The sequence below is a fragment of the Arachis hypogaea genome, chromosome 5, assembly GCF_003086295.3.
Source record: "Arachis hypogaea cultivar Tifrunner chromosome 5, arahy.Tifrunner.gnm2.J5K5, whole genome shotgun sequence".
Taxonomy (NCBI): domain Eukaryota; kingdom Viridiplantae; phylum Streptophyta; class Magnoliopsida; order Fabales; family Fabaceae; genus Arachis; species Arachis hypogaea.
The window spans coordinates 12,644,334-12,664,281 of NC_092040.1; the positions used below are offsets into that span (position 1 = coordinate 12,644,334).

The 19,948-nt window shown below is 35.9% G+C and overlaps 3 protein-coding genes and 1 non-coding gene across 11 annotated transcripts; 3 read left to right on the forward strand and 1 right to left on the reverse strand.

Moving 5' to 3' along the window:
* The first annotated feature begins 350 nt into the window (after nucleotides 1–350).
* LOC112800821 (lysophospholipid acyltransferase 1) lies at nucleotides 351–4,066 on the forward strand. Of its 2 annotated transcripts, XM_025843224.3 has the most exons (9): nucleotides 351–631; nucleotides 716–1,167; nucleotides 1,257–1,312; nucleotides 1,495–1,715; nucleotides 1,878–2,286; nucleotides 2,668–2,753; nucleotides 3,219–3,282; nucleotides 3,369–3,478; nucleotides 3,645–4,066. In XM_025843224.3, exons 2-9 carry the CDS (start codon nucleotides 863–865, stop codon nucleotides 3,783–3,785), a joined length of 1,392 nt encoding a protein of 463 aa, XP_025699009.1. In that variant the 5' UTR covers nucleotides 351–631; nucleotides 716–862; the 3' UTR covers nucleotides 3,786–4,066. The 2 variants fall into 2 exon arrangements, with proteins under 2 accessions (XP_025699009.1, XP_025699010.1); XM_025843225.2 differs by having other exon boundaries at nucleotides 472–1,167.
* Nucleotides 4,067–5,582: 1,516 nt separating this feature from the next.
* Nucleotides 5,583–8,881, forward strand: LOC112800823 (acetylornithine deacetylase). Of its 3 annotated transcripts, XM_072236709.1 has the most exons (6): nucleotides 5,608–6,124; nucleotides 6,256–6,445; nucleotides 6,852–6,909; nucleotides 7,004–7,021; nucleotides 7,209–7,591; nucleotides 7,696–8,881. In XM_072236709.1, the coding sequence occupies exons 2-5, from the start codon at nucleotides 6,436–6,438 to the stop codon at nucleotides 7,360–7,362; spliced, it is 240 nt and encodes a 79-aa protein (XP_072092810.1). In that variant the 5' UTR covers nucleotides 5,608–6,124; nucleotides 6,256–6,435; the 3' UTR covers nucleotides 7,363–7,591; nucleotides 7,696–8,881. The 3 variants fall into 3 exon arrangements, 1 of the variants encoding a protein (XP_072092810.1); XR_011881808.1 differs by lacking the exon at nucleotides 6,852–6,909 and having other exon boundaries at nucleotides 5,583–6,124; XR_011881809.1 differs by lacking the exons at nucleotides 6,852–6,909; nucleotides 7,004–7,021 and having other exon boundaries at nucleotides 5,583–6,124.
* A 276-nt stretch (nucleotides 8,882–9,157) lies between these two features.
* On the reverse strand, nucleotides 9,158–10,921 carry LOC140184664 (uncharacterized). 4 transcript variants are annotated; one of them, XR_011881805.1, is made up of 3 exons: nucleotides 10,568–10,751; nucleotides 10,421–10,484; nucleotides 9,158–9,909 (listed from the first exon to the last, which is right to left on the reverse strand). XR_011881805.1 is itself a non-coding variant. In XM_072236708.1 (3 exons), the coding sequence occupies exons 1-3, from the start codon at nucleotides 10,784–10,786 to the stop codon at nucleotides 9,433–9,435; spliced, it is 690 nt and encodes a 229-aa protein (XP_072092809.1). In that variant the 5' UTR covers nucleotides 10,787–10,921; the 3' UTR covers nucleotides 9,158–9,432. The 4 variants fall into 4 exon arrangements, 1 of the variants encoding a protein (XP_072092809.1); XM_072236708.1 differs by having other exon boundaries at nucleotides 9,158–9,839; nucleotides 10,568–10,921; XR_011881806.1 differs by lacking the exon at nucleotides 10,421–10,484 and having other exon boundaries at nucleotides 10,568–10,838.
* A 57-nt stretch (nucleotides 10,922–10,978) lies between these two features.
* On the forward strand, nucleotides 10,979–12,114 carry LOC114927747 (uncharacterized). 2 transcript variants are annotated; one of them, XR_011881811.1, is made up of 4 exons: nucleotides 10,979–11,108; nucleotides 11,213–11,246; nucleotides 11,337–11,539; nucleotides 11,871–12,114. It is a non-coding gene; the product is annotated as an uncharacterized protein (transcript). The 2 variants fall into 2 exon arrangements; XR_011881810.1 differs by lacking the exon at nucleotides 11,871–12,114 and having other exon boundaries at nucleotides 11,337–11,776.
* The last annotated feature ends 7,834 nt before the right edge of the window (nucleotides 12,115–19,948 follow it).

The window sequence follows — 19,948 nt, forward strand, 5'->3', positions numbered from 1 at the left end:
GAGCAGCAATCAAGCTTCTAAACTCGATCATATGAAACTTGAGCAAGAAATCCAAATAACAGCAAGTTAATGTATCAAATCAACACGTCGTTAATGAAAATCAGCTCAAAAGCTAAAATTTTAAGAGTCAAATTGAATTCCACCACAAATTTAAGAATCAAATTAAGTATTAAGTCCTGATCATCATTTTATAAAAATCATTTATAATTACTCTCCTAACCAAAACATTATAAATATATTTTTAATGTATTGGAATTTCATAATGTACTAATAATTTTTTTTATTTTATTTATAGTTCGAAAATTCTTTAGAAAATGTAATTAAGGAAATGCTTCCCTTCCCTCCCCTGCATTTCCCCTCCATGTAAACAGAGATTAAGGCGTATAATAATTTTTTCCTAGTGTGTACATAAAATTAGATGGATCAAACGTACTAGTACGAAGTACTATATATAGCAATAGCATTGGCTCTGGGCTCTGGGCTCTGGCTGGCGCCTGGCGGAGTTCTCGGAAAACATTACTATCTGTCAGTCTTAAAAATAAAATAAAATTCGCATATCAGATTCCCACACTCGTCGGTAAATTCCATGCTTGCACTCGAGACAACTACCATTAGCATTGAAGCCATATAGGTACCGGAGGGCATAATTGTACTTTCTACAGATATAATGGAAATTGTTGTAATCTATTTGGTTGGCATTGAAATTGAATGGCAGGGTTGTCGTCAGTTCGAAGGAGAAGCATAAGTACAACAGAGATAAGTAGGCTGTAACTGAAGCTAAAGTAGATCTACAGCGAAGAAACCAGAAGGAAACACTTTTGAGTCTTTGAACTCTCAAGTCTGACTCAAAACGACGCCGCATATGGAGGAGCTGCAGATGGATTCCATGGCGGCAGCCATAGGGGTTTCTGTTCCCGTGCTTCGCTTCCTTCTGTGCTTCGTTGCCACCATTCCTCTCAGCTTCCTCTCCCGCTTCGTCCCCTATGGCTTCTCCAAGAACCTCTACTCCGCCGCCGTCGGCGTCATCCTCTCCTACCTCTCCTTTGGTCTCTCCTCCAACCTCCACTTCCTGGTTCCCATGTCACTCGGCTACGTTTCCATGCTTCTCTATCGCCCCCGCTGCGGCATCCTCACCTTCTTCCTCGGATTCGGTTACCTCATTGGCTGGTAATTTCAACTCTCCCTTATTATGCTCTATTCGTTCAATTATTTTTATTTTTAATTATTTGTAATTGATTAAATGGTTTTGTGTGTAGCCATGTATATTACATGAGCGGTGATGCATGGAAGGAAGGGGGTATCGATGCCACCGGTGAGACTCACCTACCGCTAATTCCTTATTTAATGCTGTTAATTTTTCTCCTTGTTCTAACCACTGACGTTATAATAAAGCAAAATCCAAATCAAATTACAGAGGAAAAGTATCGGCTAGTACAAAAGGACCTTAGCTGGTGCCTAATAGTGTTATTAATGATGTTGTTATTGTTGTACTAGGGGCCTTGATGGTTTTGACTCTTAAAGTCATCTCTTGTGCGTTTAATTATAATGATGGATTACTGAAGGAGGAAGGTTTGCGAGAGGCTCAGAAGAAAAACCGTTTGATTAAATTGCCTTCACTAATTGAATACATTGGTTACTGCCTCTGTTGTGGCACTCACTTTGCTGGCCCGGTTTATGAAATGAAGGATTATCTCGATTGGGCAGAAGGAAAAGGGGTGCGTTTATCATTCATCACTATTGCAAAACCTTTTGCTTAGTTGATTGTGCTTCAAGGATTAAAATTTATGCTCCTTAAGTTGGTTGAAGCATTTCATTTTTCATGCTTATACCGGTTCTTGTAATTGTGATTTCAATGCTAGAGTCTTTATTGTTTGCAGCTTTGGAGCACCGAAGCAAAAGGGCGATCTGCATCACCATATGGGGCAACCTTACGAGCTATCCTGCAAGCTGGTTTTTGCATGGCCTTGTATTTATATCTGGTGCCTTACTTTCCTCTTTCCAGGTTTAATGATCCTATATACCAAGAATGGGGATTCTGGAAACGGTTGGGTTACCAATATATGTCTGGTTTCACAGCACGCTGGAAATATTATTTCATCTGGTCGATTTCAGAGGCTACTGTGATCATTTCTGGGCTGGGTTTTAGTGGCTGGACAGAATCTACTCCGCCAAAGCCCCGCTGGGATCGCGCAAAGAATGTAGATATAATAGGTGTTGAGTTTGCCAAGAGTGCAGTCGTGTTGCCACTTGTGTGGAACATTCAAGTCAGCACCTGGCTTCGTCATTGTGAGTTTTTGCCTTTTGATGATTTTCTTGCTTAGCGTTTACTTATTAGCTATGTTAGTATCATATTGAATTCTTTCAATTTTAGGCAAACATTTTATCTTAATTAGGGTCTTGACAGCATGATATTCTCAATTCCTGACATTGAACTGGCCATAAGACTTTGTATCGTTCTATCCACATGGTAACATTGAAATAACCTCTGTTCTTGAATTCTAACATATATTTTTGTTAATCAACAGCCAGTTTCCTTTCTCTTTCCTTTTTTTCATTTTGATAAACGAGGCAATATATGATGGCGAATCAAATAGATTGTCTATTTACCTACCATTGTAACATTTGGCTATAACACAAGTAGTAATGTTATTGTTTGTTTTTCCTCAGATGTTTATGATAGGCTTGTTCAGAATGGGAAGAAACCTGGTTTCTTTCAGTTACTTGCCACACAGACCATCAGTGCTATATGGCATGTGAGTACATTATTGTATTCAAGATTATTGTACCTTCTATATGCATTATTATCACTTCAAGATTATAAGCTACTGGATTGGAATTGCTTGTGCATGAATTTTTCATGATGCATACATTGGAGTTCTGAGAAAAGACATTGGTTGCATATATTCTTCCTTTACATCTTGATATCATTTTTCACTCTCTGGCTTTGGAAATGGATGGTAGATTTGAAGGAATACAAAGTCATTAAATTCATTACTCAAGCAGGTTGTGATGGTTGATAAGAGGCATAACCATATTTGTTAACTTCTTTTGGTCTATTCATTCACAAAATTTTCCTTTAAAGAAGATAAATAAATGAATTGCTGAGTCCATGTTTTAACTCTTAAGTTTGAAGGTCTCATTTTAAAAAATAAATGAATGAATAATAATCTTCTTTAAAGAAGATAAAAAATATTAACATATGGACTTTGTTATTTCAGGGATTATATCCTGGTTACATCATATTCTTCGTTCAGTCAGCATTGATGATTGCTGGTTCCCGAGGTATAAATTGGATTTAACTAATTTTCTTTTCTTACTTCGCTTCAGGTAGTTGACTCGTGTTTCTTTCTTTCTTTCTTTTTGTGCAGTCATTTACAGATGGCAGCAAGCAGTGCCTTCAGCAATTAAGAATGTGTTGGTGTTCATCAATTTTGCCTATACACTTTTGGTTCTGAACTACTCGTGTATTGGTTTCATGGTTTGTCTTCTCTCTTTCTCTCTCTTCTGCACGCAAATTCAATCACATACATGCATGTGCAATTTGATTGCTCACACAGTCATACTTACTCATGTGAATACATCATTTATCTTAGTCATAATATTATAAATTTTTGTTTGCTGATTTTCTTTTTGTGTATAAATAGGTATTAAGTCTGCATGAAACTCTGGCATCATTCAGAAGTGTGCACTTTGTTGGAACTGTTGTTCCTATTGCCATGATTCTTCTTGGATCCATAATCAAGCCTGGAAAACCTGTCAGATCCAAAGGTCAGAAGGAGCAGTGAGGCAGTAAGAGCAGTTTTCTGTGGATTTTTTACATCAAATTAGGGATTAGCTTTTGGCAGTCGTCTCCTCTGTTATTTAATGTTTTGTAACATCTCATTTGCTTTTGAAGTGGTTGAACCTATTTACACTTTTGGCTTTGGCATTGAATTGTATCATCAGAGCAGAGTGTTGGGTCTACTTTTTTACATGGTCATAAATAACTGAACAGTGGGGCTAATTATTGAAGAAACTGATGAGAAATATAAAAACCAAATTTTACTGTTGTGGTTGTATTGTGACATCTCTGGTTTCTGTGTTCTTTTTAGTTTTCCACCCTTAACTATCTTGGCAGTATATATTTCCTTTATCGCAAACATAACCATTGGAAGTCAACTATCCATCCTGTACCAATATGTTGAGTATTCCCGATTCGTGTGCATACGTTTAATGTGATTTAAAAGAACATTCATAGTCATTCATTCTTTAATTTTTATATAACTTAAATATTTGTCAATTAAAAAAAAGAGCAGACACAGATGTTTATGAAGTATACATTTGCCTAATCAAAGAAGAAAACATGTCAATAGAGCGAAAGTTGGAATTATGAAAGTTTCTGTGTCTCTTTGCGTGTGCAGTATGCTGCATGCAAAAGGGTTCCAACTCTAAGTATATTCAAGAAGTTTACGGCTGTAATTAATCTGTAAACATGTGAATTAGTTGAAAACATCAAAGAAAATGTTAACAAAACACCTGATAAGTTGACAGTTATTATTTTCTACTTTCTGGCTTTAGGATCTAAATCTATTAATCTTCTGCTGGCTTTTGATAATCCATGACCCTGCAACTGCAAATGAGCATTGCCATAATTATATACTCAAGCTATTAATAGCAGAAAGCGATGTTTGTTTGTAGCCTGCCACTTCACGTGATTCTGTGTATGGAACAGTGTGTTTGTGTTTATGCATGGTAAGTAGATAGAAGGATTCAGAGGACCTAACAAGTAGCTAATAGCTAGAGATGCAAACAAGAAAGGCTAGGTATAGTAGGTATAGTGGTATACACATATCTGTCTTTCAAAGTAGCAGCCAAATTTGGCCAACAACCACCATGTCCGGCTAAATTCAGTCTCATACTCGTGTAAATTTGTAGTCTCATGAGTCATGAGAATTGAGAACAGCAAAAGAAAAGTGTTTGGATGTTATGGAGTTTAGGCCCAAACCACTCATTCAATTGGTGGGTTAGATAGGATTAGTAGGGAAAGCAAAATATGTTTTTAGCCTAACCCAATTGTTTCATGGATTCAATATGTGATGCTAGTTTGACCCAAAAATTATATCAAATACATATGTTTCTTTTACCAAGAACGATAATAATAATTTAAATATCAACATTGTATGATGTAACCCAAAAAAAAAAAAAAGATATCAATATATAAACTCTTAGTTGAAAGGTGTTTGCTATAGTACGATAATAAATTTATATGTATCAATACGTTTAAAATATAGACAAATAACAATAAGACATGTGGAATTTATTTTTCACGTCAACATTTAATTTTTTCTTTTTTAAATATATAGTATATCACCACTTTTACTAAAATATCCTTTTAATTAAATAAAAATAAAAAATATTTATTTATTTAATTTTATAAAAAAACTTAAACATCCTTCTTTTATTTGATTAGACAAAAATATCCTTTTAAATTAATCAAATTTTAGAATTCAATTAATCCTAATATTATAATTTCAAATAATTAAAACAACAAAACAAAAATATATTAAAAAAATAATAAATCAAAATTATTCTTCATTTGTGTTAAACATATTAAAAAAACAAAAAATCAAAATTGTCTTCTTCATCTTCTTCTCTCCTCTTCCTATCCTCTTTCTCTGCTACTCGATCTCTCTCATCTGTCTCACTGTACGTCGCACGCAAGATGCCATCATTTTGCTGGGATGCCCTAGCTAATTACCCAACCCAACAACCTTAGCTCCACACAATGGCTAAACGCGAACTCATCCCTCCCATCACCCTCGAGCTCCTCCTTCCTCTCTCCGTCATCGATCTCACTCCCTCGCCTCCGTCCATCTCCCGCCGCCGTCGCCGAAACGAGCTTCGAAGCCACCGTCGTTATCGTGCAGCTTTGTTCCACCATTGTGCAGCTACTGTTTCAGCTTTGAAAGCACCGTCGCGCAGCTCGGTTCCATCGTCGCCGGGCTCGCCTCCTTTTTCCGTCGAGCAGCTCTGTTCCATCGTCGCCGGCGCTATCTCTGTTCCACCTGTCATCCCTTCGGTCGTGCCCTTGTCCCCCTCTTGCCCAGGATCTACTCTGCTCTGTTCTAGGACTTCTAGCTTCTAGGTAATTTTTTTATAACAATTATTGAATAATTGTTGTTAGTTAATTTGTAATAAATCTAACAATGGAAAATCAGACCTACTAAGCATGATTTCGAGTGCTTCTTTTGCTTTCATGTCTTTGTCCCTGTCAAGGCAAATTGATCTTGGCTTTGAAGCTGAGCTCCTCAATTTCTTCCTTGGATGCCTAACTATTCAACTCATGAAGATCAACTTGATGCTCTCCATCCGTTGGAGTCAGTTATAGCTGTTATAGTTTGTTAGTGCCTGCTGGCAGTTAGTTATCTCAGAGTGTACGGGTTTGTATATAATCATATGATCTCAGGTATTGGACTTAATTCCATTCACAATACAAACTCAGTTTTTGCATTCCTTTACTTATATCTATACTTCAGCATGGAACTTCATATTGAACTTTGTCCGTCCATAAAAGAATTAATAGGTGATTTACATTATCAATTCCGAAATTATTTTTGAATACTTGTTCACTGATGGCTAAAGATGTGAAAACCAATTAACCTGAGACCAATCTAGAATCCGTCGTACTAGTAGATAATAGAAGCCCCCCTTATTAACCTGAGACCATAGCCCCAAAGATCTATGGGTTTGCCACCGCATCAACCATGAAACCAACCCAATGGAGCTATAAGTTTGTGGGCTCAAATCATTACTTTAGTACTTCTTTTTTAATATAAGATCTTCAATATTCATGATTATATTTTCTACTGTAGATCCTGGAGGTGGAATCAACCAAATTTCAGGGGAATGTACTATTTCAGGAGATGTTAGGTTTATGCTCTAGGAAATTACAATCAATCTAGATTTTTCTTTTAGGAATGGTTTTGATATGGCATTAGTGATGTTTTTATTTTGTGTGTTGCAGGTTAACCCCATTTTACAAGTAAGCAACATCTTATAATATGGCCAAAGTTGTGCTCTTTTTGGAACTTTGGATCCAATTTTTTATTCTTTGTTTTACTAGTATATTTCATTTGCAAAGTAATTCTCTAAAGGTAGAAGAAAACATGTGAGATTCAGATATTTCAATGATTTTTCAAGCATATCCTGCGGTCTAATACTTTGTTCAGTGTGAAGGATGTAGTGACAAAGCTGCAAGAATATGTGGACAACATTAATCTCAACATACATAAGCTAGAAACACGGGGTCCTGTTTCAAAATATGTCTTGCCTGATGATGACTTAAGGGGAAGGTTTGACTTATTTATCCTCCACTATATATAGCTATTAAGGTTTGGATCCCTTGATTTTTAATTTTCACGTATGTGTAGCTATTAAGGCTTCCTTTGCATTCTTCTACAACCTTACTCTAACTTTTGATGAGGAAAATTATGGAATAGCTTGTGATCTTAATTCCAAAGGCTACCATGTTTTGTCCAAAGCAACTGAAGTAGTTGGGCATGTGAAGCCTTACTCAATTACTGGAAGTTTGCCACTCATTCGGGAGCTACAGGTGATAATACATTCTCGTTGCTCGGCAAAAATTAAAAATCTTTACTAGTTGTAGGCAGTTAGCACTCAGATCCCTTACTTGAACTCTTATTTTATCTACCGCAGGATGAAGGTTTTGATGTCCAAACTACTGGATGGCCTTCCTAAGAACAAATTTATACACGTTGAATCTTGATGTAGATAAGAAACAAGTTACTCACTTGCATTTCATGTTACTATTAGGTCTAATGGCTACATACCATGCCCAGAATGAGTACTGCTTGATTGATAGACTTTGGCAGAGTCAAACGATATAGTTTCACTGAAATTTTGGGTGATGATTGGATACAAAAGCACACAAAAAAATTCCAGCAAAACCTTGAAGACTATCAAAGAAGCTCATGGAATGAGGTGCTAGGCTTGTTGAAGCTAGACAACAACAACGAATCACTGGCAAAAGATGTAGAAATTGAGTCCATGAAAGAGAAGTTAAAGTTGTTCAACATTCAATTTGAGGAAATATGTTGCACTTAGTCTAAATGGTTTGGCAGCTATGAAATACGGAAAGAGATAATAGTATCCGTAGAAAACATGTTGTTGCCGGCATATGGAAGCTTCGTTGGAAGGCTCCAGGATGTTCTTGGCAAAGCTTCTTATGACTATATACAGTAAGGAATGCTTGAAATTAAAGCTCGGCTCAACCTTGGAAGAATTGATAAGGGAGGAGGAGAAGAAAAAAGAGAAAATCAACAGGAAGGACTATTGGTTGCGTGAGGGAATCATTGTTAAGGTTATGAGCAAGGCCTTGGCAGAGAAGGGGTACTACAAGCAAAAGGGTGTGGTGAGAAAGGTGATTGACAAATATGTTGGGGAAATTGATATGCTTGAAAGCAAGCATGTGCTGAGAGTCGATCAGGAAGAGCTTGAAACTGTGATTCTACAAGTTGGGGGCCGTGTAAAAATTGTCAATGGTGCATATCGTGGATCAACTGCGAAACTTTTGGGAGTGGATACGGATCATTTTTGTGCAAAGGTGCAGATAGAGAGAGGTGCCTATGATGGCAGGGTACTCAAAGTTGTGGAATATGAAGACATTTATAAAATAGCACAATGAGTTTGATGAGAATAATAACCAAGTGATTTTGTGTTAAGTTGGTTGAATAACATTGTTTGTTCTTATGTATCTGTCTGTAGTTTATCAGTTTTATCTATATGTGAGATCAGTCATGTCGATAATCTTCTTGATTAATGAACTTCTACAATGTTATACGTGCAATTAAATGATTAATGAACTTCTTGATTTAGAACGTAATGGTTCAATGTTCACAAGGTTGAGATGTTGTTCTTCTGCTTACATGTATATACATTGGATCATTCTTATATCAGTTGCACATAAGAAAAAGATTATGATTATGAATTTATTTTCTTCTGCTTCACATGTATTTTTATGGACCAAATAGCGAGCTTATTATTGACAGTATTTATTTATTTATGTACTTCAAAACGTCTAACAGTTTTTGGATGGAAGTTCAAAACACAACAATAATAAAAGGTTGAGTCCTTACATATTGGACTAAAATCCTCCCTATTTGTAAAGCTCACAAGATCACAATGTTTTCTTGATTTTCAATATATAACAAGGCACCAAAGCCATGATAATGATACATTAAAATAACATAAACAATAATGGCAACTGAACATGCTTCAAATATACAACCAAACTTCTAGGAGGCTACCCAGTTCAATAGAATGAGACGCATGATCAAAATATGTATCTCAACTCTAGAAGCAGACAAGACCCCAAATAGCATGAAAATAACTATAACTATAACCATAACCATCATATGGCAGTTTTTGCCTTCTCTAAAGATCCACTGATGAACAACATACTAATTGTATCCAATATGGTCTGCTCTTGGCTTTCCTCTTTTCCCTCTTCATTTCCGTAGGATATCTTGCCGGTGAGTTCCATTCTTTTGCAGCGTCATTTATCAGAGATTGAGCTGAAGGCGAATCAGGACCTAGAATGGAGTTAACAGTTGTCAATCCAGAACCATTGTTTTGTGGAAGTTTACTATTCTTTCTGCTTGCCAAGTTCTCTTCCAAATTTGGAGAACTTGGGCTGTGGCTGTGAGCAGCCTCACCTAAGAGGCTCTTCAGAGGGGTGTGTTCCTTAGGGGTGCTCCAGTTTGTGACCTTTGCTATTATCTCTTCATTCTTGTTTCTCGCTTGAGACTCATTCATGACCTGAGTTTGAGAGGTAAACCAGCCTGCAAAGTGGAACTCGAATTATTCCCCTTTTTGTCTTCAGATGCAGGTGCTTTATGGCCAGCGGCATCCCTAGGCTCCACCACGGCAAATTACTCATGTTAGGTAGTAGCAATCTTCTGTCACTTTAAACTTCCTAATACTCTTCATAAATTAAGGTTTTTTCAAAATTTATCAACAGCAATTTAGTTTTTAAAACAATCATTACATTAGCCTTTTAGTTAAACAAGGAGGTAAAGGGAAAAATTAAGAAAGCATTCCATGAAATGGTTTGGTATATCTGAATCAATTCTTGATTAAAGTCATGAATTAGATAACCTTCGAGGATGAACTTCCTTCTCTAAACCACTACTGAATAACAAGCAATCAAAGGGAAAAAATAACAGCAATGACATTGGAATCCAGAATCTATTCCCCAAATTTCTAATAATAAAAGAAACACAGTATGAGTAAAAGACAGCAATTAGTATGATAATAAGATGAAACTTCACAGGATCACGGAACTACTATCATGCTGAAGGTTATCAGGTAGATAACAAGGGCATCAAACATCAAGAAGGTAAAGAAAGAACAAGAATCTAACCAAGTTTTGTTCTAACAAGAATAATTGGAACACCAGGAGCATAATGCCTCAACTCAGGAATCCACTGGAAAAGGAGGAAAAGAAAAAACTAGTCTACAGTAGAGAGAAAAAAGAACAATAATAATAATAAGTATATACCAATCTTACTTTCTTGGCAACATTTTCATAGCTAGCCCTGCTTATGAGAGAGAATGCTAGCAGGAATACATCAGCTCCTCGATAGCTTAAAGGTAGAAGAAAACATGTGAGAATCAGATATTTCAATGATTTTTCAAGCATATCCTGCGGTCTAATACTTTGTTCAGTGTGAAGGATGTAGTGACAAAGCTGCAAGAATATGTGGACAACATTAATCTCAACATACATAAGCTAGAAACACGGGGTCATGTTTCAAAATATGTCTTGCCTGATGATGACTTAAGGGGAAGGTTTGACTTATTTATCCTCCACTATATATAGCTATTAAGGTTTGGATCCCTTGATTTTTAATTTTCACGTATGTGTAGCTATTAAGGCTTCCTTTGCATTCTTCTACAACATTACTCTAACTTTTGATGAGGCAAATTATGGAATAGCTTGTGATCTTAATTCCAGAGGCTACCATGTTTTGTCCAAAGCAACTGAAGTAGTTGGGCATGTGAAGCCTTACTCAATTACTGGAAGCTTGCCACTCATTCGGGAGCTACAGGTGATAATACATTCTCATTGCTCGGCAAAAATTAAAAATCTTTTCTAGTTGTAGGCAGTTAGCACTCAGATCCCTTACTTGAACTCTTATTTTATCTACCGCAGGATGAAGGTTTTGATGTCCAAACTGCTGGATATGGTATGGCCTTCCTAAGAACAAATTTATACACGTTGAATCTTGATGTAGATAAGAAACAAGTTACTCACTTACGTTTCATGTTACAATTAGGTCTAATGGCTACATACCATGCCCAGAATGAGTACTGCCTTTTTACGGATATGTCTCAAGGGTATCGAGTTTTTGCAAGCATCATCGCTCAGTTAGAGGAAGATTGAGACTACTAGTTGAACTTCATTCTAGCATTCCACGGCCTATAAATATGTCACTCCTGCTAAAGCTGAAGGAAGACCTTAAGTGACTCTGTATTCATTGTATGTATGAAGTAGAAGTTTGGTGGTATTGATTTCTACACTAGTCTTATGAAAATAGTTGACTTAGTACACTATTATCTAAGTTATATGTTGTTTTATACTATTACTAATATGTATTTTCTTTTCCTTTTTGGGTGATATATAATGCTCCATGTGAAAAATGTTTAATTAAAATTTTCAGTTTTATCTACCCAAAATAAATTCCTTTTCTTTATGAAGAATCTTATGTAACATTGTTTAGATGCTTATCTATTTACCTACTTTCTTTTGCGTTTACAGCTTGACTTTAACCAGCACCTAACTTGTATGTCTTTTTTTGTCTCTTATTTAGCCCAGCCAACATTGGGGAACCGTAAAGGATATATACTACCCCACTATGTCACATGGTGAATTATTCACCCCATGATCGCTAGTGGTTCAAATAAAACGTTCCATGGATAATTTAAATGGAACAGTAAATGTGCTATTTGTTTCACCAAATATTTTCCCCCATTTTATTGGAAAACATTCATAACTCGAAAATTTTGTAATCAGAACTTGCTTATTCTGTATGTAAGAGATCTCAACTAACATAATTATACAACTTTCCTTTACAAGATTAACAACTCTAATACATATACAATTTTTCATCAAGCTGTGTCAGCCATGGATGGTATTTCAAAATCTACTTGGAATATCTTTCTTCTGATTTGAGCTGTTGGATTCTTTGCTGTAGTCTACGCCGGTGGTCATGAATTTTCCAAAGGCCATGTCCCAATATAACCGTTGAGTATATGCCATGTGTGATAATGGGAGCTAGAATGTTATTTGTCTGTCACATAACCATTGCCAATTAGTTTATCCTTGAAAATCTTACACAAAACAGAAAAATATTTTCAAAAGATTATATAAAATGTAAAGCTAAGAAGATTACTTGAATCCATTCAAAACCCAAGTAGAGGGCAAGAAGTCCTTCAAGAGGGTAATATATCTTTTTCATTTGGCGCTTCTCATACCATGCTGCAAACCGAAAGCAGACAGTGCAATCAGACTCATGAAACAGATATAATAAGTAGAAACTGCTTAATCAATGACTAGTAGATATTATATCATAGAGAAACTTTATAAGTTTATGACTTTATTCCACCACTTTCTGAACCAAATGAAACTTTGTTCAACCTATGAATCTATGAACTGATTCTAATGCTTTGCTGCAGGGATAAGTAATTGAACTCAACAATCAGCATTCAGCACCAAACATTACAAAACATTAACCAATAATCACACTAAACCTGCTACCAGCAATTACAAAACAGCAACAAACATGAGTACATTATAAAACATTCCAAAACAGTGATGACACTAAACCTGCATAGTAAATAATCTCAAAGATAATGATCACCAATATCCAGCAAATAAACAATAAATACACAACAACAATTTAGCAAATAAACAAGAACAAGGCCTAAACAGAAAATCCAACAAATTAAGTCGCAGCAACCTAACAATTTGACAAATTAAAACAACAGCAGCTCAATAATTTACCAAATTATCAACTTAACAAATTCAAGAACAGAGAATCACAACAAAACAAAAAAATTAAAAGTAACAGAAGAACACAAGAACAGTTAGCAAATTAACAAGTTCACAATAATAGTTAAAAAATTTACCAGAAGAACACTAATGCAAGTGGAATCATCATGCTAACATGTTTTCTGCAAAGATACTATTTGTACCGCTAAAATTTCCTAATTACTATGATCCAATTATTCTAATTTCACATGCAATCAACTTAATATGTTTCTAAAAGCTAGAAATTATAAAACCAACCAGAAATATGGTAAAAGCATTTCATCAAACATGTTGAGTGCGGTAAAATTAAAACGAAACAAGAGAATTCAATGCTTAATTTCAATGTGATAGAGAAGAGAACATAACTATTGTAACTTTAATTTAGTCTATGAAAAAATCCAAACTACTACCAAATCAAATAATTACTTATTGTAATAGAAATCAGAAGTTGCAGAGTTTGAAGAAGAGTATTGGTGTTGTGTGAGTGTATTGTCTGGAGGCGGGTTTAGGAAACTCACGGCGGGGACAACAGAGAGCAGTTCGACGGCTGAGTGGAGGCGCGGGTTGGTCGCAGAGTTTGAAGCAGAGCAACGTGGCTTCCAGATGAACGCGAACTCGAACGGTGAACAGCGAGTGAACGCGAACGGTGAACGCCGAGCGAACGCGGACGAAGACGCTGCCGTGAACGGCAAACAAACGGCGACGGAAGCGCGGCTGAGCAGACAAAGACGACGGATGCCGAGCTCGAGGAAGCAACCGCGATCGGTGACAGCGAACAGGGGTTGAAGACTTGGAGCACGAGGGAAGCTAGATGACGGATGGCGAACTTTGAGTGCGACAGACGGCGGCAGTATGCCACTCCTTGTGGCGGTGGTGTAGGCTTACAGTGCTAGGGTTTTGTGGTTGCGTTTGTGTGATTTCTCTGACTGAAAGAAAGAAAGGGAGAACGGGAGAAAGAAACCAAGGAGCTCACCTTCTTTTGTGTAAACCGGCCGAGTTCTGGTTCGGTCTGACCGACCGGTTCAACGGTTTTTTGCCGGTTTTCTGATTAGTGGTTTTATATGCCTGACCGGACCGTTAATGCTGCCGGTTCGCAGTTAATCCGGTCCGATCAATCGGTTCGGTCTGATTTTTAGAATATTGGTTTTGGTTACTGGTTTGGGTTCCACTAACCAACGGCACCGTTTTGAGCAAATTTTAGAAAATCGGTCGGGTCCTGGTTCGGTTCGACCGACCGGTTCGATGGTCCAACGACGGTTTATGAATCTTTTGGTTTTGATATATGACCGATTCTCTTTTTATACCGGTTGACGGTTCGAACTGGTTTTCAGAATCTTGGTCAGAACCGTTTTTTCCTTCGGTTCACGATTTGACCGGTTCAACCAATCGGTTTGAATCGTTTTCAGAACTTTGCATTTTTTTTTAGCAAAAGAAAATTACATTTATTGTATAACTATACGTCTTCCTGTAGTTTATCATCCAGGTTGCCACCCATACCCCACAATCATTACTGTGTTAAATAAGACGCGGTTAGCTTATGCAGATAAAAATTTGAAAGAGAAAAACACAAATACAGATATTTCTTACAAGCCAGGAGCTTATTTTCCTGTTTCTAGCATATCCACAAATGCAAAATCAAGTATCCTTGGCCTGAACGAAGTGTTGTATTTATAGAACGAGTCATACTTAAGCATATCTTCCAGATATTTTGCCTATTTATATAGGAAAAAAATTAAATAAAGGACGATATTTGAAACCTAAAAAAATGTCATAAAAGTGAAAATGGAAAAAGTTAATTTACCAGCTTTACTATACTCGATCTCTTTTGCTCTTTATCTATAGCAATCGGTAGGGAGTTTAGCAAAATTATTTGATGATTGCACAAATAAAAAATAACCAGATACTAATGTGTATTGTTCTCATTAACATGTAAAAAAATCTAGTACCAACTTTCACGTATTAGAATATTACTAGATATAATTTTTTTTAAAAAAATAAAAGGTATAGATCAGTTCATAAAGATAAATGTCATTAAATAATAAAAAAAAATTAAAAATACAATAAATCATATACCTTTTTTAGACCTTCATAAACTTTTTTCATAAATTTTTTTTGATAATATTTCAACAGAACTTCAATTTTGGTATCACGTTGCAGTATGAATTGCTGAATTTAATAGGGGCTAAGTCAGTGACACCAATTAAGTAATAAGATAAAATAAATAAAAATGGTAACAAGCCTGAAAAAGACATTGCGTACCGAAAACGTAACTGGCAAATACCAGTGTGTTTGACATCCTATTTCTTTCTCCTGCATGGTTAGCATAGTAGCCACCAAATCCAACACCTATGTGGTAAATAATAAATATATTAGGAATTAAAGTATGCTAGAGATAGCAGTTTAATTATGCACTTACATCCCCATGTACCCACTCCTTGGGAATTAATGACTTGAAATTGTCACGAGTTCCGCTAAATTTGTTTGTTGTCGCCAATACCTCATCACTACAAATATGAATCACATTAATATTGAACTATTTTTTAAATTTTTAGTAGATAGATAATGAGATATTTAACCTTCTTTTATTTGGTGCAAACACATAGGTTGCCATTTTAATATCTAAGTCATCCAAATCCATGTATGCAGGAGGCTTAAATAAAATCGGGATCCACTGCAAAAAAAAATGGTAGATCACTAAGTTATGTAACCGTAGAGGATTCATGCGAATGCTTGTGATATGAGAACTTACAGATGGCCATTTAATTCTCCGTTTATTGTGCTCAATTTTTTTCTGGTTTAGGGTAGGCATGCTAATAGAATATCCACTTGGTGTACTCTTTTTTAAGAGTGCCTTTTGCTCCTCAGTTAGAGATTTGTGCAAGGTCCCTAGTGGAGTTTTTTTATTTTTTGAAAAGTTGTCTTTAATGGAGGTAGCATTCACACCAACCTTATTTTCAGACAAATGTGAATTCCAGACAATTCTTCTCTTGTCCGTAGATATCTTCTTATCACGTACACTTGTCTGTTTTGATGCCTTATTATATGTACCAGAGTCAGACTGATGATGTTGTGGAGACTTTAGCAGTTTAAGAATTTTATCTGTATCTCTTGGATTAGTAGATTGAAAAGGATATAAGAGAGTAGGAGGCTGAAAATTTGTGACAATTGGACTTACAATAAATGATGGTGGGAATATGTTGTATAGTGATGGATGCATGGTTGTCGGATATTGGTTAGAATATACTGCAGCAGTATAAAAATCGGGGTACATCAAATAGAAAAATTAGGGGGTATGTGAGGTATATGGTTTATGTACGAATAATGTAAGAGTTGGTTATCAATAGCATTAATGCTAACATCTCTTGTGTCTCTGTTGTTCTCACTACAATGGTAAAAACGCGAAGAAATAATCGAGCCACTTCTGTTGAGGCAAGTTCTATTCCTAACATGAAGATCTGTCAAGAACCAACTGAAATTCTGAACAAGTACGTACTTTTTTTTGGTTTCTTGTATTATAAATTTATTCTGAATGGTCTTGTATAATTTGTTAATAATGAGCATGGTTCTGAAAACTGAACTGGACTGGTTGGTTCAACCGGATTAACCGAAAACCAGTCACCAAGCCGATCCAGTTAGGCCTAAAAACTGACTAGCAAAAAACCGGTTACAGAACAGGTCAAACCGGTGGTTAACAGGTGAACCGACAGAACCGTCCGGTTTTTTAGAAGGTTTCCAGTTCGGAAATAAACCCTAAATTAAAAAAAAGAAAAATGCAAAATGGCAAAACTAAGTAGTGAACCCTAAATCAAATGCAGCCGGGCCCATTTGTTCTTCTTCTTCCCAGAGCCACAAACTCATATCCTCTCCTCTCTTCTCTGAGAACCATAGAAGCCACCGCAGCCCCAATCGTGCAGCCACAGCAGCCCGCCGCCACAGCATCCCGCAGCCACCACGTCATTGTCATCGCCGAGCTTGCCTTCTCTCTATTCGCCGGTGTTGCGTCCTCTGTCGTCGCCGTTGCTCGCCTTCCACCTTGCCGCCGATAAGTAATACTTTGTTCGCAGTTTCACACTTCACAGCCATCTCCTCGGCGTCTGCTTGTTGGTTTAGGGTTTAACAATGATTTCTGATAATACTTGTTATTTGTTTCAAATTGATTTGCTTATTAGCTGGATTTTCTGAGGTTATTGTTTGTTGATTTAATTTTTTACTGTGGAGTTTGTTGAGTTAATTTCGTTCATAATTTTCTGAAATTTTATTCTAGAGTTGCTATTTTTTTATGTTGTGTTCTGAGTTGGGATGAGTTGCTGTTTTTATCTTCCAACTACTTAGTTGGCATGATTCCATCATGTTTGGGAAGTTTTAGTCAATCTCTTCAATATTTGTCGCTCGCAAGGAACAAACTGACTGGCAATATTCCTCAAACTTATGTGAAAGGAAATGCCCTTCACTGGATTGTTTTTAATTCTAACAAGTTGTATGGTCAATTACCAAGAGCACTTGTTGATGCGTGAGCATCTTATCTATCTTTTTCTAGTGAATTTACATCTAATTTGTTGAGTTTAATTAAGAATTAATTATATTTTAGCCACTATGGATGCTAGTTTGAGTTTTGTGCAATTTTATTTATTTTAGGTAGCATTCGGAGGGATTTGATGAAGTTTCTGCAGAGAAAAAGAAGAAACCAAAGAGATGACCAGCGAAGACCGACGTGGATGCATGGCTCACGCGACCGCGCGGAATGGAGAAATCGCAATGACGCGATCGCGTGCTTGACGCGAACGCGTGGACTGGAATCTGCACAAATGACGCGAGCGCGTGGACGACGCGGACGCGTCACATGCGTGATCTGTAATAATACAGAAAATGCTGGGGCAATTTCTGGGCTGTTTTGACCCAGTTTTCAGCCTAGAAAACACAGATTAGAAGCTGCAGAATGGACAAATCAAGTGGTCCCCACCCGTTAACTGAAGATTTGTTAATTAATTCGAATTTAAATTCAAATCTTATCTTTTAGGAAAAGATATTATTTTTAATTTTAGATAATTAGATTTTAAATTTATTAGGATTAGTTATAAATAGGAATTTAGATGCCATCAGATGAAAAAGAACTGACAATCCTAATTTTCTCTCTTTTTCATGAGCAACTAATCCTCCACGGTTAAGGTTAGGAGCTCTGTCTATTTGTATGGATTGATTTTATTACTTTTTCTATTTTAATTTATGTTTTGTATTTATATTTAAGAATTGTTTTCGTTCTTTATCTTATGAATTTGGGTGGAACGGAAGTATGACCCTCTTTCTATTTGAGTTCTTGTATAACTTGGAAAAGCTCTATACTTGAACAACAGCTTGAAAACATATTCTCCTAAATTCTAATTATCTGGATTTAACGGGATACATGACATATAATCCTTTTATTCATTGGGTAATTAAAGTTTTTGTGGCATGCAAACTGGAATTTAATCATGTACCATTTAATTGGAATTAATTGACCAAGGAATTGGCAGTTAATGAATTTTAGAGGAGACTAGGAAGGTCTAAGAAATTAGGGTCTAGTCACATATAGTTTGCCATAAATTAAATCCTACATAATTAAAATAGTTAGTAAGAAAAGTAAATCCGGAAAAATAGATAACTCTAAAGCCTTAACTGCTTTCTCAATATTTTATTCCCAATTTATTTATTTGTCTATCCTTTTTATATTCTGAGTTCGAATTTAAATCTTTTGAATATCTCAAAACCCTTTTCTGCTTGCCTAACTAATCTTATCAAACGCTATTGTTGCTTAATCCATCAATCCTCATGGGATCGACCCTTACTCACGTAAGGTATTACTTGGTACGACCCGGTGCACTTGCCGGTTAGTAGTGTGGGTTGTAAAATACCGCACCAAGTTTTTGGCGCCGTTGACGGAGATTGATAGTGATTAACAACTATCAGTTGTTTGATTGCTTAGATTAGGCATTTTATTTTTAATTTCATTAAAATCTATTTTTAAAAAAAATAAAAAAAATTGACGGTATTTTTCTTTTTTTTTCTCTCTTTACGTTAATTTTTTTTCCTTTACGTTATTTTCTTTTTTTTTTATTTACCCCTTTTTTTTTTGCTTACGCCATACCTTTTTTTTCTTTTCTTTCCTTTATTTTATTTATATAATTAAAAAATATATATATTTAAAAAAACAAAAAAATATTTTCAAAAGTTTTTTCGAAAAACAAAAATCAATATTTATTTTGATTTATTTTATTTTTCAAAAAAAAAAAATTTTTCTTTCTTAATTTTTAAAATCAAGTTTGGTGTTCCCGTAGTAATTTTTCTAAAAAAAAAAATTGTCTTCTTTGCTTTCCTGTTTACCACATGGTGCGTTTAATCCTTTTTGGTGTTTTGTGTTAAGGAAAAATAATGGAGAGAGATCACATGGGCTACTACTCACACCCGAGTAGTGACTCATATTATGATGGATGGAGGAACTATTCAAATTTTGGTTGGCAAGGTCAAAACCAAATAGACTTCAATGCTCCATGTTCCAACTATCAAGAGTCACCACTTCCATATTCATATCAAGAACCACAATCTCACTATCCATATCAAGAACCATCATCTTTCTATCCATACCAAGAGCCACCATCTCTCTATTCATATCAAGAACAAGCATCTCCTTCTTATGCATATCAAGAGCCACCATCTCCTTATTCATCTTAAATACCATCAGATCTTGAGCTCCTCATGAAAGAATTCCTACACGATATAAAGACAAGTGTCAAAAATATAGAGAATTATGTGCAGACGATGATCAAGAACCAGGAAGAGGAACAAGCAAATTTCTTCCCAAGAGATACAATGCAAGATCCTATG

What these genes read in the sequence shown, in the direction of transcription:
- LOC140184664 (XM_072236708.1), bottom strand. Translation starts at nt 10,786, where the DNA reads ATGTATGTTGAGATTAATGTTGTCCACATATTCTTGCAGCTTTGTCAC. An exon ending in ATGAAAATGTTGCCAAGAAA is followed by an intron (nt 10,485 to 10,567) that starts GTAAGATTGGTA and finishes CTCCTTTTCCAG; the next exon opens with TGGATTCCTGAGTTGAGGCA. An exon ending in TCTTGTTAGAACAAAACTTG is followed by an intron (nt 9,840 to 10,420) that starts GTTAGATTCTTG and finishes TCCACTTTGCAG; the next exon opens with GCTGGTTTACCTCTCAAACT.
- LOC112800821 (XM_025843224.3), top strand. Translation starts at nt 863, where the DNA reads ATGGAGGAGCTGCAGATGGATTCCATGGCGGCAGCCATAGGGGTTTCT. An exon ending in AGGGGGTATCGATGCCACCG is followed by an intron (nt 1,313 to 1,494) that starts GTGAGACTCACC and finishes TTGTTGTACTAG; the next exon opens with GGGCCTTGATGGTTTTGACT. An exon ending in GATGATTGCTGGTTCCCGAG is followed by an intron (nt 3,283 to 3,368) that starts GTATAAATTGGA and finishes CTTTTTGTGCAG; the next exon opens with TCATTTACAGATGGCAGCAA.